Source organism: Hyaena hyaena, unplaced genomic scaffold (genome assembly GCF_003009895.1).
Source record: "Hyaena hyaena isolate Hyena2069 unplaced genomic scaffold, ASM300989v1 scaffold_19, whole genome shotgun sequence".
Taxonomy (NCBI): Eukaryota; Metazoa; Chordata; class Mammalia; order Carnivora; family Hyaenidae; genus Hyaena; species Hyaena hyaena.
In genome coordinates, this window is record NW_024080651.1 from 4,652,320 (window position 1) to 4,671,225 (window position 18,906).

The 18,906-nt window shown below is 48.7% G+C and overlaps 1 protein-coding gene across 3 annotated transcripts in view; it reads right to left on the reverse strand.

Annotated features, from left to right (window-relative positions):
• Window positions 1–12,896, reverse strand: part of TBC1D10A (TBC1 domain family member 10A) — a 31,411-nt gene extending 18,515 nt beyond the window's left edge. For all 3 annotated transcript variants that reach the window (XM_039225486.1, XM_039225481.1, XM_039225475.1), the window contains exon 1: window positions 12,632–12,896. In XM_039225486.1, the coding sequence (XP_039081417.1) occupies window positions 12,632–12,840 (209 nt within the window). In that variant the 5' untranslated portion in view covers window positions 12,841–12,896. The remainder of the gene's footprint in view (window positions 1–12,631) is intronic.
• Between the last annotated feature and the right edge of the window lie 6,010 nt (window positions 12,897–18,906).

Genomic DNA, 18,906 nt, shown 5'->3' on the forward strand with positions numbered 1-18,906 from the left:
TGGTTGAGTAATCTGCCCAAGGTTACACAGCTTGGAAGTAGAGGCTGCTACTTAAGCACTAAATTATCCAATAAATATAAAGTGTCTCACAACCTGGCCTCAATATAATCTAAAGGCCTCAGTGCCTGTCATATTCTCTTTCCTCTTCTTTACTACCAGTAGAGAACCACTACTCTCTGTGCTGAGAAGGGCAGGAGTGAGCAACAAGAAAGTGTGGAAAACTGGGAAGTAGATGTGCAGAAAGAGAATAGCCAATGACAGATCCAGCGACAAGGGTGGGGGAGCTACCCTCTCCTAGAGCTGGAAAAAGTGAGGATAAACAAAAGGCTGACCTACTTTGCATGCCGGGTAACAACCTCTGGAGTTCATTAACCTAAAAGGTGGTAATGACTGAAAGTATAAATAGCTTTTATGCCAGCTCCATTATAACTGATGATAGGAAACTGGAATGCAAGAGAGGGTGGGTTGGGAGGGTGCAAAATGGCCCATAGTCAGGGGTGGGAGGCCTGTGAGATCACTCAGTGAGTCTACTCCTCCCCAGAGAGCCAGGGAGGCCTATAGCCCACAGGGTAAGTGATCTGCCCAAGGCCATGCTGTGAGTCAGCGTGGAAAAGGAAGATGGTCTTCAGCAGCCTGGCACTCCCTCCTGCGGCCTGGCAGCCACTGGTTTAAGGGTAGGGCAATGTCCAGGCTCTCTGTCTGGGTGAGTCTGGCTTGCTTCACTCTCCAATTCCCAGTGCAAGCTAGTTCTGGGCCTGCCTCCCTTTCCCATAAGGAGTTCCCTGGCTTTGCTCCTTCTAGCTCTGGGTCAGTGCACAATGGTAAACAGGTTCTCTCCACCCTTCACTGGCCTTGGTGCCCTGGGCCTCTGCCCAGCTCTCTACTCTGTTCAGCTCCACCCCTCTTGATGTCAGATGGAAGAAATGGTTCCTTTAGGCACCAGCCTTGCTGGCTCTAAAAAGCAAGGAATCCCTACTCCCCCACCCAGCTAGGGAAAGGCACAGACTATAGCAGAAACCTCAAGGGCAGCTCTCCCTGACAACTGCAGAAAGGTATGGAGATTATTCTCAGTAGAAGACCTCCCTTCTCCAAGCTCTCACCCTTAGCAGGCTGAGTAGTGCTTGAAATTTCCCACTGCCAACTGGGTCTTCAGATCACAATCTCACTGTGGGCACCCAGAGGCCATCCTGACTCATGTATGGCTTCCGTAGCCCTTCTTACCAAATTGCTAGATCTTACTGATAGATTTTACCAAATTAGTTTTGGTATATATAAACTCACTGTTTATATAAGGCCCTTCCTCTGCTCACATTCCTTCAAGGCTCCCTACTGCCCTCCCTGTCCAACAGAAACCTCAGGTCCTATTTCCTCTAAACATCCCTCTTCTTTCCCCAGCTCTATCTCTAGGTGGCCCTCTCTCTAAACTGGTCTCCCTCACCCCTACCCTCACTCCAAGTCACTTCCACTCATCTTCCAATGCCTCATTCAGAACTCCCTCTCATGACTACAAAGCCCTTCCAAACTACTCCAGGGACAGAACACAATCAGCCCCTCATTATATTCCATACACATTTCTCTAGAGCCTGTGTTCCAGGCCCTGAATCGAAAATGCAGTCCCTGCCCTTGAAGAGGTCAATCTGGCAGAGGAGACAGATAGGTGAGTAGAAAACTAGCACACATAGAAGTGCTATCACAGAAGCAAGTAAAAGGTGCTAAGAAACTGCAAGAAACCCCCAGGATGGTGCTAGTGGTTGGCGGGGGTGGGGGTGGTTTTCAGAGAAAGCTTTAAGAGGGGGCTGACTTTTGAGATGGTCTTTGAAGGGTGACAGGAAGTAGGCAGCATGAGAAAGGGGAAAGGGTACACCAGCCAGAAGACCCAGTATGAGCAAGCACAAGTTAACAGAAAAGGCCACGGCTTGTTTGGGGAATGTGAGCAGTCTAGTGGAGCAGGTACAGCATCTCCACCCAAATAGTCTGTCTGCTCTGCTGAGGCAGCATTCCATGAGAAGGTGAACTGGAGGGCTCTGCCCATCTCATTCTCCACAGTGTGTCCTGGGCCTAGAATCGAGCTTGGTACTTAACTGGTACCCAATAAATGTGCATTGACAGAATCATTAGCTTTGTGACCTCAGGAACTCTGTGTTTCAGTTTTCTCCACAGTGGGATGGGAATACTGTTCTCAACCTTGAGATCAGGCGGGTAAAACACAGAAAGTGCCTAATAACATTCCCTCTCTGGCCTGATACCAGCTCTGGATCTCCCTTGAAGCCCAGCACAGGGCTGAACACAGATGTGCTTGATGACAGCCCTTTACAACATTATAATTTGAATATTCAATTAATGTAACTGAATGTCTTTTAGAGCACTTACCAGGCACTTGCTATGCAACAGACATGGTGCTCAGCACTTAACTTACATTATTTCTTTTAATCCTGACAACAGGCCCATGAAGTAGGTCCTCTAATTATGACCGCCTCCCCTTCCACAGATGAAGAAACAGGTTTTCAGCAAGCCAGTAACTATCTAAGGTCTAGGGTGAGCAGAAGACAGCCTTGGGAGGTGAATCCGCCCTGCTCTGTCACTCAACTCCAGCACAGAGTGCTGACCACTAGGCAGGGTTCACACCAGCACAAGGGAAGCTGGAGTTTTGTGGTCACAAAGCCATAAACTGTGTGGTGTTTGGCAAGTCACTTTACCTCTCTGAAATTTGGTATTTGCTTCTGTAAAATGAAGATTATGATGAATTATGACTCACAGAATTAAATGGGGCAGTGTCAGTGAAAGTGTGGTCCACCATTCAAGCTCCTCTGTAAAACAGCATTATCATGTGACTATGCTGGGAGGGTGGAGGGGGCCACCCTGAAGCAGGACAGGAAGCCCTACAAGCACAGAAGGAGGGTGATGGTAATTATGAAGCAAATTCTGATTTCTTCCCCAAGAAACTGCCACTACCCAGGAAGGCTGAGGCTCCAGGCAGCACTATGGTTACATGCTTTGAGTTGAATTTTTCAGGAGACCCACCTTATTCTCGCTTCTGCTTGATCTTCACAGTCCGAAGAGAAGGAAGATCAGGCCCTCCGAGTCAGGGTCACCTGAGGACTGTTCCAAATGACTCAAAGAGGAACTGATGGGGGGATTCCCAGCCTGCCCTGGCATGCCACAATGCTCCAGACCACAAGCTGAGCGTGACTGGCTCCTCTACCCACCACTCCCAAGAGTGGTGGGCAGAGCACATAAAGGAATCTGGATCTTCACACCCATGTTGCCTTGCTGTCATTATGCCAAGGGCCTGAAGTAAACCTCAGAGGATAAGTCACACTCAAATTGTAAGAGCCACCCTGGACCTTTATTTTGTGACAGACACTGTGCTGGGTGTTTTACCAATATTAGCTCTCTTAATCCTCATAACACCCCCTCTCTCCCAGTGTCACCATGGCCTATTTGCCTTAGAGAAGTCACATGACTAGAAAGTGATAAGAGCCAGGACTTGAATTCAGGTCTGCCTGTGTCTTGAACCCAGGCTCTCCCAAGGCCCAAATTTAGGTTCTCCCTTTTTGTGAAACCAAGACACAGGGGGAAAGGAAAAGAAGCAGCATCCTCCAAAAGTCGCTGGCTGGGAAGAATCGCTTCTGGACAAGAGTCCAGGCCCCAGAGTGCACTCAGGAGGAACAAGAGCTCTCCACACTATGTTTCTGGGCCCCCTCACTAGCCAGCTATTCCTGCCTTGTCTTGGGGTACATATTAGGGGCTGTGTGTGGAGATCTGGGACAAGAAGTGCTCCATACATCACAACAATTCAAACAACTTGAGAAGTCTACTAGAAGAAGCACAAACACTTGGGGCTGAACTGAAGTTCTAAAGCTGGGACAGGGAGGGGCTGGAGAGGCCACACAGTGGTCACCAGCTTTGGTAAGATAGAAAACTGGAAAAAAGGAGTTCTTGGTTCCAGGCCCAATTCCATTACTTGCTCAGCTTTGGTTTCCTTGCCCATAATCAGGGTAAAATAAAGCTTAGCCTACAGACTTCCCAGCAAGGCAATGGGAATGAAAGCACTTTCCAGACTAAAGAGCTAAATAAATCAAAGCATGCTTTGATTTGATTACACTCCCAAAAACATGAGGGCCACTGGTCCTACACACAAAGAGAGGTCCTCCCACAAGAAGAGCAGAGCATGTTGGAAGAACTGGCCTCTGTGGGCTGTGCCAAAACAACCCCTTGCCCTTGCGTGGTACCCCATAAAAAACTTCTCAAAACACTTTTCATATACTCCAAGGTCAGTCTCAGAATATTAGAAGCATCATCCCATTAAAATTGCCTTAGTTTAGGGATGCCTGGGGGGCTCAGCTGGCTGTGTCTGACTTCGGCTCAGGCCATGATCTCACAATTTCGTGAGTTCAAGCCCCATATCAGGCTCTCTGATGTCAGCCCAGAACCCGCTTCAGATCCTCTGTCTCCCACTCTTCCTGCCCCTCCCCAGCTCATGTGTGTGCTTGCATTAGCTCTCTTTCAAAAATAAACATTAAAAATAAAATGCCTTAGTTTATATGTGGGGGAAACTGAGGCTTAGAAAGATTAAGCATGGGGCACCTGGGTAGCTCATTCAGTTAAGCGCCTGACTTTGGCTCAGGTCATGATCTCACGATGCCTGGTTTTGAGCCCCACATCAGTCTCTGTGCTGACAGCTAGCTCAGAGCCTAGAGCCTGTTTCAGAGTCTGTATCTCCCTCTCTCTCTGATCCTCCCCTGCTCATGCTGTCTCTCTCCCTCAGAAATAAATAAAACATAAAAATAAAAAAAAGATTAAGCAAATTTCTCAAGGTCACATAGCTAGTTAGGGATCCACCGAGGCCCAGGGCTCAGGTCTCCTGACCCCTGTTCAGCAGCAGTCTTTGCTTATGCTATGCTCATAATTCAGTTATCTCATTTGATCCTCACAATCCTTTTGTACACAGGCCATACCTTTAACTACCTATTGAATGTCTGACTTCCCTGCTAGGCTGTAAGTCCCAGGAGAGCAGGCCAGATCTACATCCCCTAAGCCCTGCACACAGCTGCACATATAGTGAGTGCTGGTTGAGAAACAGGGACCATCAGTCTCATGATCAGGTGAGGGGATGTGCCTAAGTCATATACCATAAGGGTCAGTGGTAGAGCCGGCACTAGCGCCTTGACTCCAGTGCCTCATTCAGAGCCCTTTCCCACTACTAGCCTAAATCTATATTTCTAGCCAGAATCTTTAACTTCTGAGAAATGGCTGGTAATGCCCCTAAGTGCTAAGGGGTTCACTTTCTCATAGGTACTGGACATATTTCTACATGCCCCATCTGAGGAACCAGCTCCAGGAACAGAACACATAAAGTCAAGCCAGCCCTGGCTGCCATTTGTCTCCTCTTGATCAATTTATCTATACCCAAAGCCCAAACCTACCCTCTCCAGCTGCACACTACCCTAAGGCTGGTTTTCCATGCCTTTAGGCCTTACTCCTCTCTCCTGGGAGAGGAGTCTGGCTCTTCTTGCCATCCAATATGTTTACCAGGCAGAGAGCACAAAGCTCAGTACCACTCACCCCTCCCCCTCCCAACCAGGCCAGCTAACCCGCTCTCTCACTGGAGACAAAGAACCCCTTGATGTGTCCTGGGCATGCCAGCCATGCCAGGCACCTTAGGGAGCCCAGAGCTGTGACAAAGCAGAGTCAGCAACAACCCACTGGCCATAGGGAGGGCTTGTAATAGGCCAGGGCCTCTTCAGCTTGTCTTGAGACTTCCCAATTCCCCATTAGTCCACACAGCTAATCATCTGGCCTCTTCATCCTCACAGCTCCAGACCTCTTCCAAGCCTCTCGATAACCCTTTTGGGCTGTCTTGAACTCTCTCAACTAGTCTCACTGCCTGTGGTCCAGCTCCTCCCTATGCCATCTTCCACACCAGCACCAGACTGCCTTTGATGAAACACAGGAGGTCTCAATCTGACATTCAAGGCTAGGCATGGTCTGCCCAATCTACTTTCCTAGCCTCCCCTTGCTTCACATCCACCTCCTACCTTCTACTCTTCTTGTCACCTCTCTTCTTGGCATACCACATTTCTCAAACAGCTAGCTTTTGAGGGGGTCTTGCACGTAGGTCCCCTCCCACCTAGTGAAATGCCCTTCCTTGCTCCTTCTGAGGCCTGGATCAAATGTCACTTCTTCCTGGGTTCCTATAGACAGAGCTGGCTGTCTCTTCCTATATATTCCAGAGCGACCATGTACCTCAATTATAGCCTTTATCGCTCAACATTGTAATGATTTATTTGTGGTTCTATTTTCCAACAAGTCTGTGAACCTCTTGAAGGCAACAAGACACAGATACTCTGTTCAGTTCTGAATCCCTTGTCCCAATCACAGGGGCTGACAGAGTAGGTACTCAATAAAGTTTGGTAAATAAGCTCACTACTAAGGTGGCTAAGCTGGCAAAAGTAAGCTTTGGCTTTCTCTCCCAGACTCCTGAGTCTGCTGCCTACTTCCCTACCTGATGAGCAGTGAAGAGCCAAGTTGTGAAAGCCTCTTAAGAGCTGTACAGGGCATGAAATAGAGTAGAGTGGGATGAAGAAGGGAAAGAGAAAGGTGAGATAAATAAAGCCAAAGTTGGCAGTTGCCCTGAAATCCTGGATAGGAGGCTTCTAAGCAGGTGAAGCATCAGGAGCTTTGGTTTGCCAGTGGGGCAAAGAGGACAGCTTTCCCTCTGCCAGAGAGGGTTCCTGGGCCCTGGATAGCAGTAGATTTGCCAGGCTCAGACAAAGCAACTAAAGGAGGCCTCCTCCTCCTCCCACTGAGGAGTGCTGCCTGCAGGATAAAGTGATCACCTAGGGCACTGACAATGAGTGAATAATGGCTGTGTTCTGCTCTGGTGGGCAATGTATCCTGGCCTGGAGGCTCAATTGGCTTGGAGCCAGGAAGAGAATGGGCACTGACATATAGGCTAGCAGTGGGCTAAGTATCAGAAGATCTGGGATTCCTCCTTAATTTGGCTTGTTAACTAACTGTGAGGCTGCTCCAAGCCTCAGATTCCTCACCAGTACAGAAGCATAATCCCTGCTTAACCTACAGAGAAACAAAGGCACAGACTGGATATCAGAGTCAGATGACCATTAGGCAGTATTTGGAGGCCAAAAGCAATGCAGTGTCGACTCTGGCCTATGGGAGGGCTATCCCAGGCCAAATCTGCCATGTTTCAGGGCCTCCCTAAGGATCTTTCTCACTGGGTCTTTCTATGGACTTAAGCTGTACTGAGATCTACATTGCCCTCCACACCCGGTTGGAGAGGTAGCCAAGTTCCTGCTAACTCCTGCTCTGGGTGTAGGGGCCTCCAGGACTAGTGAGCACCTGTCATCTGCCTGCTGCCACATTAGCAAGGCTTAGTAACTGCATTTCACATTGAGAAACAGGTTCTAGTCCTAATTCTGCAATTTACTAGCTGGCAAACTTTGGGCACTTTCTTCTCAGATCTTTGGTGTGCTCATCTATAGAATGGGGATAACTACCTCTCTCAGGAGAAAGTGAGAGTGCACCAACGGTTAGAGTTCACTCCTGCCCACACGGGAATGGACCTCCCTGACACTCATCATCATATCTAGAGATATAAGTAGAAAATGAAGACAGGACCACTAGCCATTCCAGTCTTAAAAAGAAGCAAGAACAGGGGCGCCTGGCTGGTTCAGTCACAAGAGCATGCAACTCTTGATCTCAGGGTCATGAGTTCAACCCCATATTAGGTGTAGAGATTACTAAAATAAATAAATAAATAAACATTTTAAAAAAGGAGAAGAACATTCATTGAGCACCTACAGTACTGTGTGCCAGGCTCTTTTCAAACATCAGTTCTTTTAAACCTCACAAAACTCCTGCAAAATCAGTATTATCACAACCATTTCACAGTGAGAAACTTAAGACTTAGTAAAGTGAAGCAACGTGTCCAAAGTCACACAGATAGCCAGACTCCAGAGTTTGTGTGAAGAGGGAACAGAGCATCTTCTTTCCCCCACCTCAGTGTAAACAGATTGGGCGGCTGTACTAGAGCCAGGCTTCACTGGTCCTCTGGAGGTCCTGTTTCAGACCCAGATGCTGGGAAGACAAAACATCAAGCAGGTCCCACTGCCTTATCTCTTTCCCAGAGCTTAGGATTTCCTAGCAGGCAGACATGCAGACACATTCCCAGGGCAGCAGCTGGTGCGCTGGCCGCCTCCTTCACCAAGTCAAGTCTTGTCTGAGGCCCTAGAACACCCACAGGGCCACCAAACCGGATTTTCCTTTGAAGCTGGAGAAAAAGAAGGAAGAGAGAAAATGGAGGGCCTGTGGTCTAGTCCACATGTACAGCTGCCTCCTTCCAGATGGACCACCCAGGGACCACTCCATTACTAGTTCCATGCTCTCCTGGGAACCATAATAGCTCAAGAAAAGAGGATGCTCTGAGCTTACAAGCTGGAGAAGCTGGTAGGAAGGCAGGGAGATAGGCTCTGCCCTGCCAGGAGAGCCCTGGACCTACCCCAACAAAACCTGGCACAAACCAAACTATAGGGATGCCAATTAAGCCAGTTCTATGATTTCCAAAGCCACAGGGCTGCCATAGTTGGCTAGGAGTAGTGGAGAACCCAGGGGACAGGAGAACTGAATCAGCACAAGACAATACTACTGTTCCAGATGTTTCTCTCTGGACCCAGCTCAGATCCCTCTCTCCCTTAGCAGGAAGCCAACACCCACGGGATCCCAGAAAGCATAGCTCCTCACCTCATCTGCCCTGTAGCACTGAGCAGACTGAAGCTGGGTGGGAAGCTCCAGCCTCAGGAGGCCAGTCCTGGCAATTACATGGGAAAAGTAGAGGGAGGTATCTTAGGCCATCTCCTTTGGGCCAGGAGGCCTAGTATCCAACTGGTATCCTTCTTTTCCTTTGTGACCCTCTCTTCTATGCTGCAGAAAAGACCTCCCGGTATAGATCTGCTCTTCCTACCCCAAGGTGATAGGAATGGTAACATCACTCTTCCCACCCTTCGCCTCTAAGAACACTTCTTTTCCCTCCTCTGGTCTTTCCTGGGCTTCAACAACTAGCTCAACCCCCAACCAAGCCAAAAGAACCAATACTGTCAGCACCTCTGTCTGTGTCCATGCCTCCCACAGGGCCCTTTGCTGACTTGGTTGCTTTCTAGTCTCTCCTCACTTACTGACTTCTGTTCACGTGCAGGTGAGGACTATCATAGGCTCACCAAAGGTGCCCTGTAGAGTAGGCTTAAAAGACAGATGAGGCGAAGAAGGAGAAAAGGCTCAGGGCTGGGAATCAGGAGTTCTGGGTTCAATTTCTGGCTTTGATTTTAACAGACTGAAGAGGTGAGGCTAATCAGTTCTCTTAACCTCAGTTTACCTAGCTATATAATGATAGCCATCTCTAAGGTCACTTTCAGCTCTCTGACTTGAAATGTCCATCAGTAAATGTCATTAAGTAAATACTGAGTATTTACTTCTCTGCAGGCCTGAATAGAAAAAGGTGAATAAGCCTGATCCCAGCCCTAAAACTGATCAGTCTAATGAGCTGGTAATGATAACACACTCTTACCCTTGCTGTGCCGGCCTTGTTAGCCTCCTACACTACTGAGTTAAGCCAGGGAAAGTGAGGACAGGCAGGTTCCTGCTAAGAATCTTCTATTCTACCTACCTGGTACCTGGTTTTTTGCTGGCACCATAGGCTGTATTAATGGATGGTGAAGGCAGTGGAAACTGTTCTGATCTAGGAGTCAGAAAACCTGGGTTCAAGTCCTGGTTCTTCCAACTAATATGCTGTGTTCTCAAGCAAGTAATTCTCCTCTCTGGGCTTTGGTTTCCTTATCTGTAAAAGCAAGGGCTAAGCTTGGTCAGTCTCTTAAGATCCCTTCCAGTTCCAATAGTCTATGATTTTATGATCTACTTATGCCAGGCACCTAACAGTCACCTAAGCAGGGTAGCCTCTGATCTTTCTTCCCTACCCTCTAAGCCCCTGGTAACAGCCAAAACTGACCATTTTGAGACAACCTTTGTTCTAAGGTGGCTGAAATGGACCTTTAATCTAGAGACAGAGTTCCTGCCCTCTCCACTGCAGCCATCAGTGCTAATGTTTCACTCTCTGGGATAGTACATGGACTCCTAGCCCTTAACCATGAGATTAGCTTTAAGGCAATCACCCTGATATTTCCCATAACTTCCCCTCTTACGGCCTTGGGCAGGGACTTACTTTTGGCTTCCTTGGAACCACAATATAAACTCAGCAGGGAACAGCCAAAGCTTTCAGACACCAGAGATTTTAGGTTGACCAAGACGGTCAAGAAAGTAAGGCAGGGAGAGAGAAGGGAGCCTGGGACCCCACCTCAGTCCCAGTTCTATAAACACCAGTGATATAGAGGGCATGTGCAAAGTCTGGGTTTGTGGTTGGAGTGTGGGGAAGACAGATGTCTGGCTGCCTGGTGGGGGAATACAGCCAAAGGAAGGTGCTCCCACTGGAGCGTCTCTCTGTTCAAAAATACCAGAGGTACGCCCTCATTTTTCTTGTCAATTCTCAGACCCTTAGAAGGAAAAGAAAAGAAACTAACATTTTCTGGGCCACTACTTGGGTCAGGCACTGTGCTAGACACCTTCATATTACCTGATCTCATTTAATCCCCACAGTAATCTTGGAAGTACATGTTACTGCTGCCCTTTATGGTGAGCAAACAGGCTCAGACATTCAGGATCTTGCTCAAGGTCACACAGCCAGCAAGTGTGATTTTTTCCTAAGTCTGGCCTTTTCCCACTATATCACACTGCTGTGTACCCCAATATCTGGTTAACTCTCTGGTAAGAATGTAGTAGGGATTCTTATCTCTTGGAACTCACCAGCAAATTTAAGTTTCTCCTTCCAAGAACCCACAAATGCAACTGGAAACTTTTCCCACTTCTCAAGACCACCCCCCGCCCAGGACCCTGGTCGCTCGTGACTGCTCCTTAACTCAAAAAATAAATATACTCTAAGTCCCCTTTGGGTCCTCACAGGGTAACCCCTGGGGAGCTGTGACAAAGGATCAAAGCAAGGTGAGGCATCAGAATAAGGGGTGACCTCTGGGTCCTGCACTGGACAAGGTTTAGCCTGCTATGAGCAAGTTGGGGGGGAGGCTGGAGGAGACAGATCCAGTGGATAGGAGATAACTCTCTTTAGGGGAGGGGGCTACATTTCTCAAAAAGAGAAGGAGGACTGGTGAATATGAAGCTTTGAGACTAGGAGAAATCCGGAAGTGACCTTTATGGGGCTGCTTGTGTGGGGTGGGGTTCTTAACAGATGGTCAAGGCACTTTCATAATTCATAAGAGAAGCTGGAGGAGCCTTGGACAGTCACAACTGGTCAGAGAAGGGAGAAAGGACCACGTGGAGTCGGGTCTTGGCTGAGTCCTGTGGGGCCCCCACAGGTAATTGTGTGAGGCCCTCTGTTGAAGGGGAGGCACACCATAGGGACGCTTGTCAATTCTGTGCAGAACACTGTTCTCATGTGACAGAACAGCTGGGATGGGAGTGGGGTCTGAAGTTTGTCCTTTGTAAAGGGACTGCCAACCCATACATATGAACTCTGATCAGGCTCAGAGGGTTCTGAAGGTAGTGTGGCTGCCCAGTTACCCAGCTTGGAGGGAAGGTGCTGCTGCTTCACTGCCTTGCATATCTCTGCCTGCCAGCTGGGTCCTAGAGGTTCTGGGGGTGGGGATCAGAGTGTGCTACCAGCAGGGACCCTGCTGTCTCCATGACTGCCCTCTCAAGAGTCTGTGTTTGGGAGGAGGTGTGTGCTTCCACAGCATACACGGAGACAAACCAACAATCTGTCCTGGAGGTGAGGAACTGTCACCCTGTGGATACTGAGAAGGGGGAGTGTCTGCCCACCTGTTGCCAGTGAGAAGAAATCGGCTTCTGAAAGGGGAGGAGAACACTCTCTGACCCTTCTGTGAAGGGAAGGGACTCTCTGCCCCAGGGAGGGACTGTCTGGGAGGCAGCTGACCAATGTCTGTCCAGTCCACCCAGAAGCCTGTGTGTCTTGAGGTAAGGGGTCAGTCTGTCCCGGAGTGGAATGAGGGCAGGGCAGTCTGTCCCTTCGAAGTCTGTCTCCCTAAAGTATCCCCCTGGTGCGGGGTAGGAGGGTGGAGACAGGGCGTCTGTGGGTCCACGGGAATGGGGGTAGAGAGGGTATGTGTCGGGGGAGGGGCAGCCATCTGTGAGCCTGTCAGGGGTGGCACAATTAGGCCTAAGGCCGCGGTGGCAGCAGTGGGGTTGGGCCAGGTGTCTGTCGTTCTGCCCCGCAGTTGGGAGGAGGGCACTGCGGGCCCTTCCTGGGGGCGGGTCAATGTGTCTGGAGGGCGGGGAAGGCAAGGGGAAGGTAGGGCCGGCCTGTCTGTCCTTAGGTCGGAAGCAGGCTGCCGAATGAGGGGCGGGTCAGTCGGCTCTGGTGGGGGGCTGGGAGGAGGGGTGGTGATGACTGGGAGAGAAGGGGTCGGTTGTCTCTGGCTGGGAGAGGAGATTGTTGGTCTGTCCTGAGAGAGGCTCTGTCAGCGTCGAGGCCCCCAGCGCGAAGGTCCCGCGACTGCCCTGGCCCCCGGCCCCGAGCCCCGGCGCTACTCACGCGCCCTCGGCGCCCTGCGAGCCCACGATGAAGCCGAACTTGTCGATGCGGCGTTCGGCGAAGCCGTTGGCCTCCGAGTCGGAGCCGAGAGAGCTGAGCTCGTCGGCCGCTGCGGCGTCGGCGCCCGGTGCCAGGCTCTCCCGGGTCCCCGACAGACTTCCTTCGGCCGCGGGCCCGCGCGGCCCGTTCTCTCCGCGGCTCTTCGCCATCCCGGCCGCGCCCGCCGACTCAGCCCCAGCGGCCACCTCAGCCGCCTCAGCCTCCCGGCCGCCGCCGACGCCGCCGACGCCCCGCCCACGCACCGCGTCCATTGGCCGCCGCAAGGCCAGGGGCGGAGCCCTAGGCCCTCCCGGGAGCTTCCCCCCACGCCCAATGGGCGCCGCGGACCCCAGGGCCCGCCCACCTCCCCTAGGCTGGCGCCAACCGACCCGACGTGAGGGGGCGGGGCAGCCGTCGCCCGGAACCCTCCCCCCGGGCTGTCAATCACGAGAGCTTACCTGAAACGGCTCCCCAGGCCTTTCCCGGTTGGCTCCCGCCTGCCTGTCACCTGCGGCCACTCAGTCACAGGCCAAGGGAGTGCACTGGGGATTCTGCATCTACCTCCTGAGCCCTCGGCTCCTCGCGAGACCCCAGGGATGTAGGTAGGGATGGTTTCAGCCATTTATTTTATGAGGAGCTCTGAGGAGACCCAGGATGGATCAAGGGATTCGCCCAGGGACACTCAACGGCCTAAAGACCCAGGCTGAGCTAGAAGTTCCGCAGCCCCTGCTCACTGCTTCTAAGGCTTTAAATGAGTCCTTGGGAGACCTAATTAATGAAGGGTAATGACCAACGTTTATTGAGACACTCATTGCCCCAAGTTCTACCTTTTCTCTTGTAATCTTTTTCCCAACAGCTTTATTGAGACATAATTAACCTACCATAAAAATCACCGGTTTAAAGTGTATAATTCAATGGTTTTAAGCATATTTGTGGAGTTGTGCAACTATCACCACAACCTAATTTTAGAACATTTTCATCACCCCCCAAATTCCTATCCCTTTGCAGTCACTGGCCATCCTTCCTCCCCTAGTCCCTGGCAACCACAAATCTGCTTTCTGTTTCTAAAGATTTGCCCTTTCTAGACATTTCATACAAATGGAATCATTCAATATGTGGCCTTTGTGTCTGGCTTCTTTTATTCAGCATGTTTTCAAGGTCCATCCATGTTGTAGCATGTATCAGTACTTCATTCCTTTCTATGTCTGCATAATATTGCACCAAATGCAATACCACATATTGTTTATCCATTTGTCAGTGATGGTCAGGTACAAGCTTTTGTATAGACATAGTTTTGTTTCTCTTGGGTAAAATACCTAGAAGTGGGAATTGCTAGGTTATATGGTAACCTATACAATCTTCCGAGGAAGGAACTAGCAAACTGTTTTCCAAATTGGTCCCACCATCTCTTGTAATCTTTGCACAATGAGGTAGATACAGTTTTGTCCCATATTTACAGTAAAAAAAAAAAAACTGAGGTTCAAGGAAGTGAAATCAGCTGTCTAAGGTCCCAGCAATAGCTGTGGCAGAGCAGGATTTGAATATAGCTCTTACCAACAGCTTATATCAGGAGGCATGGGCCATCTGTATCTATATAGACTTAGCTCCCAGAAGGCTACTTCTCACTCCAGGGACTGTCAACGCTTAAAGTCACTCTCATAGCTCCTCAGTTAAGCCCGATACTTTATAGTTTACAAGTCACAACCATGTTGTCATCTGATACTCCCCATAGATCTGTGAGGAAGACAGACCCCAAAAAAAGAAAGCACTGGAAGAGCCAGGCCTGAGCTGCAGGGCCTGGGGCAGGCTAAGAGACCCAAGGCATAGTCCCAAGAAGGGGGTCCTAAGACTTGAGTGATTTCACCAGACATTTCCTTGATGCCACATGGCCCAGACATTCTTGAAGACTACACTGTGCAGTCTTCACATTCCATAGGCTTCTGGTTTTCCATAAACAAGGCAACAGACATGGGACTGGGCACAGGCTATTTTGTCTTAAAAACTCTCATCTAGGGGGACATTCCCTTTCTCCAATGACTCTAGACAGTGGTGGGCTCTTAGTCCCAGCTCCTAGGAGGGGCAGTGTGGGCCATGCATGGAGATGTGGGCCTATCCCAGGGAAGGCAGAGAGGAGCCAGACACATGGGAACATTATGTGAGGCCTCAAGTCTGGTAAAATATTGACAACCCCTTCAACTTCATAATTCTGGTCTTAGGATCATATCCCAAACATGTTCAGCTCTGTAAGGGCATAGGCAAAGAGATGTTTAGCTCAGGGGTATTTGCAGTGGGGGTGAGGGATGTTAGAAGCATCTGGGTGTCCATCTTTGGAAGAGTAAATGTTTCTCAAGTTAAGGCCTTGAGGGCCCAGGCTTTTAATTTTCTTACACAAGACTACCCAGGATTCAAAACTCAGCTGTCACTGTGTACCTTAAACAAACCACTTCTCTCTGAGCCCATTTCCTCATCTGCAAAGTGGAAATACTGGAAAATATTTTTTTTCATTCTTTCTTTGGGGAAGTTGTTCTGAGACTTTAGTGTGATAATACGTGCTAAGCATCTGACACATGGAGGTACTCAGTAGCAGTAGATGGAAGCCAGGAGTGGTAATGTTTGTAGTTTGCAGAGCACTTTGCAAATCCTTATTGTCTTGAATATTTCCCTCACCACAGTCTGTGGCTGTAGCAGCGGTGTTTACCTAATTTAACCAATGGAACATGGCTTGGGAGACTTCATTTCATGGCTTTGCCCCTCAATAACTGGGCGTTTCTTGTGCAAAACTGCTTAACTTCTCAGAAACTCAGCTTCCTCTTCTGAAAAATGTCAATAATTACTTGGTGATGGGGCACCTGGCTGGCTTAGTCACTAAAGCATACAATTCTTTATCTTAGGGTCATTTCCAACTCCACACTGGATGCAGAGTTTACTTAAAAAAAAAAAAAATCAAATGGTGAAGTCCTTGAACTATGTCTCTGAAGCCTCTAGCACATTGGAGACACTCAGTTGTTACATTTCTTTACTTCAAATTCCAGAGCTCAGTATCTGATATTTAGTGTGCAAGAGAGATGAAGACCTGGACCAATGGTTTACATTGCAGTAGAGGAACATGTGTGTGGAAAATAAAGCAGGATAAGATATAAAGAATGCCAGGGGAAAGGGTGCTGGTGGGGGTGAGTAGTAGTTGGAAATAAGGAAGCTTCTCTGTGGGGATCTACGAAAAAGCGTGCAGGAAGCAGGGCAGCAAGTGAAAAGCTCACAAAGGAGAAGCAGGCTCAAGAGAATGGGGTGGTCAGAACGAAGTAAGAAAGCAAGAATGAATGAATGAATGATCCAAAGGAACACTCTGCAGAGTCGTGGTCCCTAGAATACTAAATAAGAGGCCTTTGGCAATGCAGTGAGACATCCAGGCAGAATGACAGCTGTAGGTGTTCTTTGAGAATTAGATGCTTACCCAGGGCTATAGGAATGTATGGATAACCTGGAGTCTCATCCCACTGGGGTAATTGCTGAAAGTTTTGTTCTAGGAGCTCACAGAGGCCCAGCAGTCCCCTTTCCTGGATCCTGGAATGTGGAACTTGCATGAATGAGCTCCTGTCAGCATTGGTCATGAGCAGATGTCCAGATGTCATAGCCTGATTTGTGATAACAGAGCTGAGGTTCAAATGGTAGACAGTTTCAAGTGCCCAGAAGCGAACTATAAAACTTCCTTATCCCTATACTAAGAATAACAGTAAGATTCTTTTGGTCCATGTGGCAGAGAACACCAACTCAAATGGGCTTACCCCCAAAACTGCATTTAGTGAGTCCTATAACTTAAAAGAAATTCATAGGTAAATCAGCTTCAGGAGCAGTTTGATCCAGAAGTTGACCAGAGATAGCAGCCTCGTTTTCATCTTTTCCCTTTTCCTTGTCCTCCTTCCTGTGGTTGCCTTCATCTGAAGCTAGAGCCCCTCATGGCAGCAGCTCCAGGCTCACATCCTTCCTCCACACATCAATACAACAGCTTCTTCTGGTAGCTTCTGCTCAATAGTGAGGTGGAGGGATTCCTTCATGTATCATCTGTTTACACTAGGACACATGCCTTTCCCTAAGCTAATCACCATAGCTCAGGGATAGGAACACTGGCTTAACTGAACTCAGTTTAAGGCAACAGTAGTACCTTCTTTGTGATGATGTAAGGAATAGGAGTATCTCATCTCGCTTCATGGATTACATGGATTACCTCTATATACTCAGGGATATCTAGAATTATTCACTTACTTTTTAACAACATATAATATAGAATAGTTGAGGGCAAATTCCAAACTCGAATTAATGTTAACTTCAAGATGATATATTTTAGGGGTGCCTGGTTGGCTCAGTGGGTTGTGTTCGATTTCGGCTCAGGTCATGATCTCATGGTTTGTGGGTTTGAGCCCCGCATCAGGCTCTGTGCTGACAGCTCGGAGCCTGGAGCCTGCTTCAGATTGTGTTTCCCTCTTTCTCTGGCCCTCCCCTGCTCGTGCACTGTCTTTCTCTCTCTCAAAAGTAAAAACATTAAAAAATATTTTTTAAAAAAGCACATTTCACTTTATTTAAAAAAATAAACTAAAAATCTTATATACTAGTATGTGTACCTTCAAACATATTGTTTAAGCCGTATTGTATTTTGCCTTTTTATCTTTGAATTATAGGGATAAATATTACATGTAAGAATTGCTATGCTATAATTAGAGTATACCATATATTTCCATTTAAGTATATACCCTAACATAACTTAATATAACCTTTGTAGATATCCCCTAATACAACATTTACTTTCAAAAAAAAAAAAAATGAAATGGGTATAATCATAGGTGGCCTCCTCTGGGCTATGTGACAAGTGCTCAATTCAAGCACCTGGCAGAACTGAAAGTGAAATTCCTTAATGTCTACGACTCCCAATGTCTTCTTTGCCTAAGTCTAAAATGACAACCACTCTGACATTAAGTCCTGCCCATTTTCCCAGCAGTCCCACAACAGGAGTATTTTCTCCCCATTTCATAGTCTGATCTGGTGAGGCAGTGAGGACAGTGTGGTCTCCAGGAATGTAAGAGCTGCTTTTGGCCTTCCAGAGCCCTCACTGACTACATGACCTTGGGTATCCACTTACTCTTAAAAATGTGACAGATAATTTTCAGAGGATTGCAGCAAGATTCAGAAAAGCTGTGTAAGCAAGGCATTGCCTTCATGCTGCATACCCTAACCCAGAAGTGTAGAGTGCTGGGCTAGAGGCCACTGACAGTCACAAGGCAACCCTGGTCAATGGCCCTTCTTCAACAGGAGTGAGCCAGGACAGATGTCCATTCAGGAGCTCCGGGAAACTGGGTTTGGGCCCCAGAAGGTGGCTCAAAGGACCCATTCACTCACATTCTACCCAGATGCATTCCTGACCTCCAGTCACAGCCTCTGTCATCAAGGTCCCTTGGGATCTGCCATCTGTGGGGGAGAGTGCCCAATACCACACCCCATCCCCAGAGCCAATCCATGGAAGAAAGGAGAGCTTGGAGCACAGGATTCCCTCAGGTCTCCTGACCCCCTTTTCCCAGGTAGTGGTTAGTGCAATTTTTGGTGTTGACTATAGAGAAGCAACCGCAGTGCCTTCATTTTAGGTACCCAAACCATAGAACCCACTTCAGCCCTGGCCCTGGGGTGGGGGGGGAACTTCCAGCAAATGTCAAACGAGGTGAGGAAAAACATCCCTCTGACCAGATTAAAAAATGTGAGGGATCCAGCAGTGTGTAGTGGAGCCATGCAAGTGGCATTGCAGAAGGGCCACCTGACCCCCAGGTCTAGAGTAAGAAGCTTCAGCTTGTGAGTATGAGGCACAAAGGGGTGTGTGCAGAGCAGAGCAGGGTGGTGACTAGAACACTGGTTCTATGACCTTGGGAACGGCCTCAACCCCTGAGCCCTGGAGATGACCTCATGGAGCAGCTAGGAAGATCCAACGGAGGGACTTCAAAGAAAAGGCACTACATACTCAAGGGATAAACACACAATGAAATCCTCAGAATAAAATAGAATTTAGGTTTCAAACCAGGAAACAGTTCAACAGGCTCTCACCTTCCTCCCTCTAAACACCCACAGCAGCGCCTATGTCCCTGTGATAGCACAATTCCAAAAATAACAGCCTGCGTCTGGCTCATACTAGGGAGCAGGGCCTGTGACGAGCATTTCGCACACGTTCTCTTTTCATCTTCTTACTGTGTGCCTGTGGG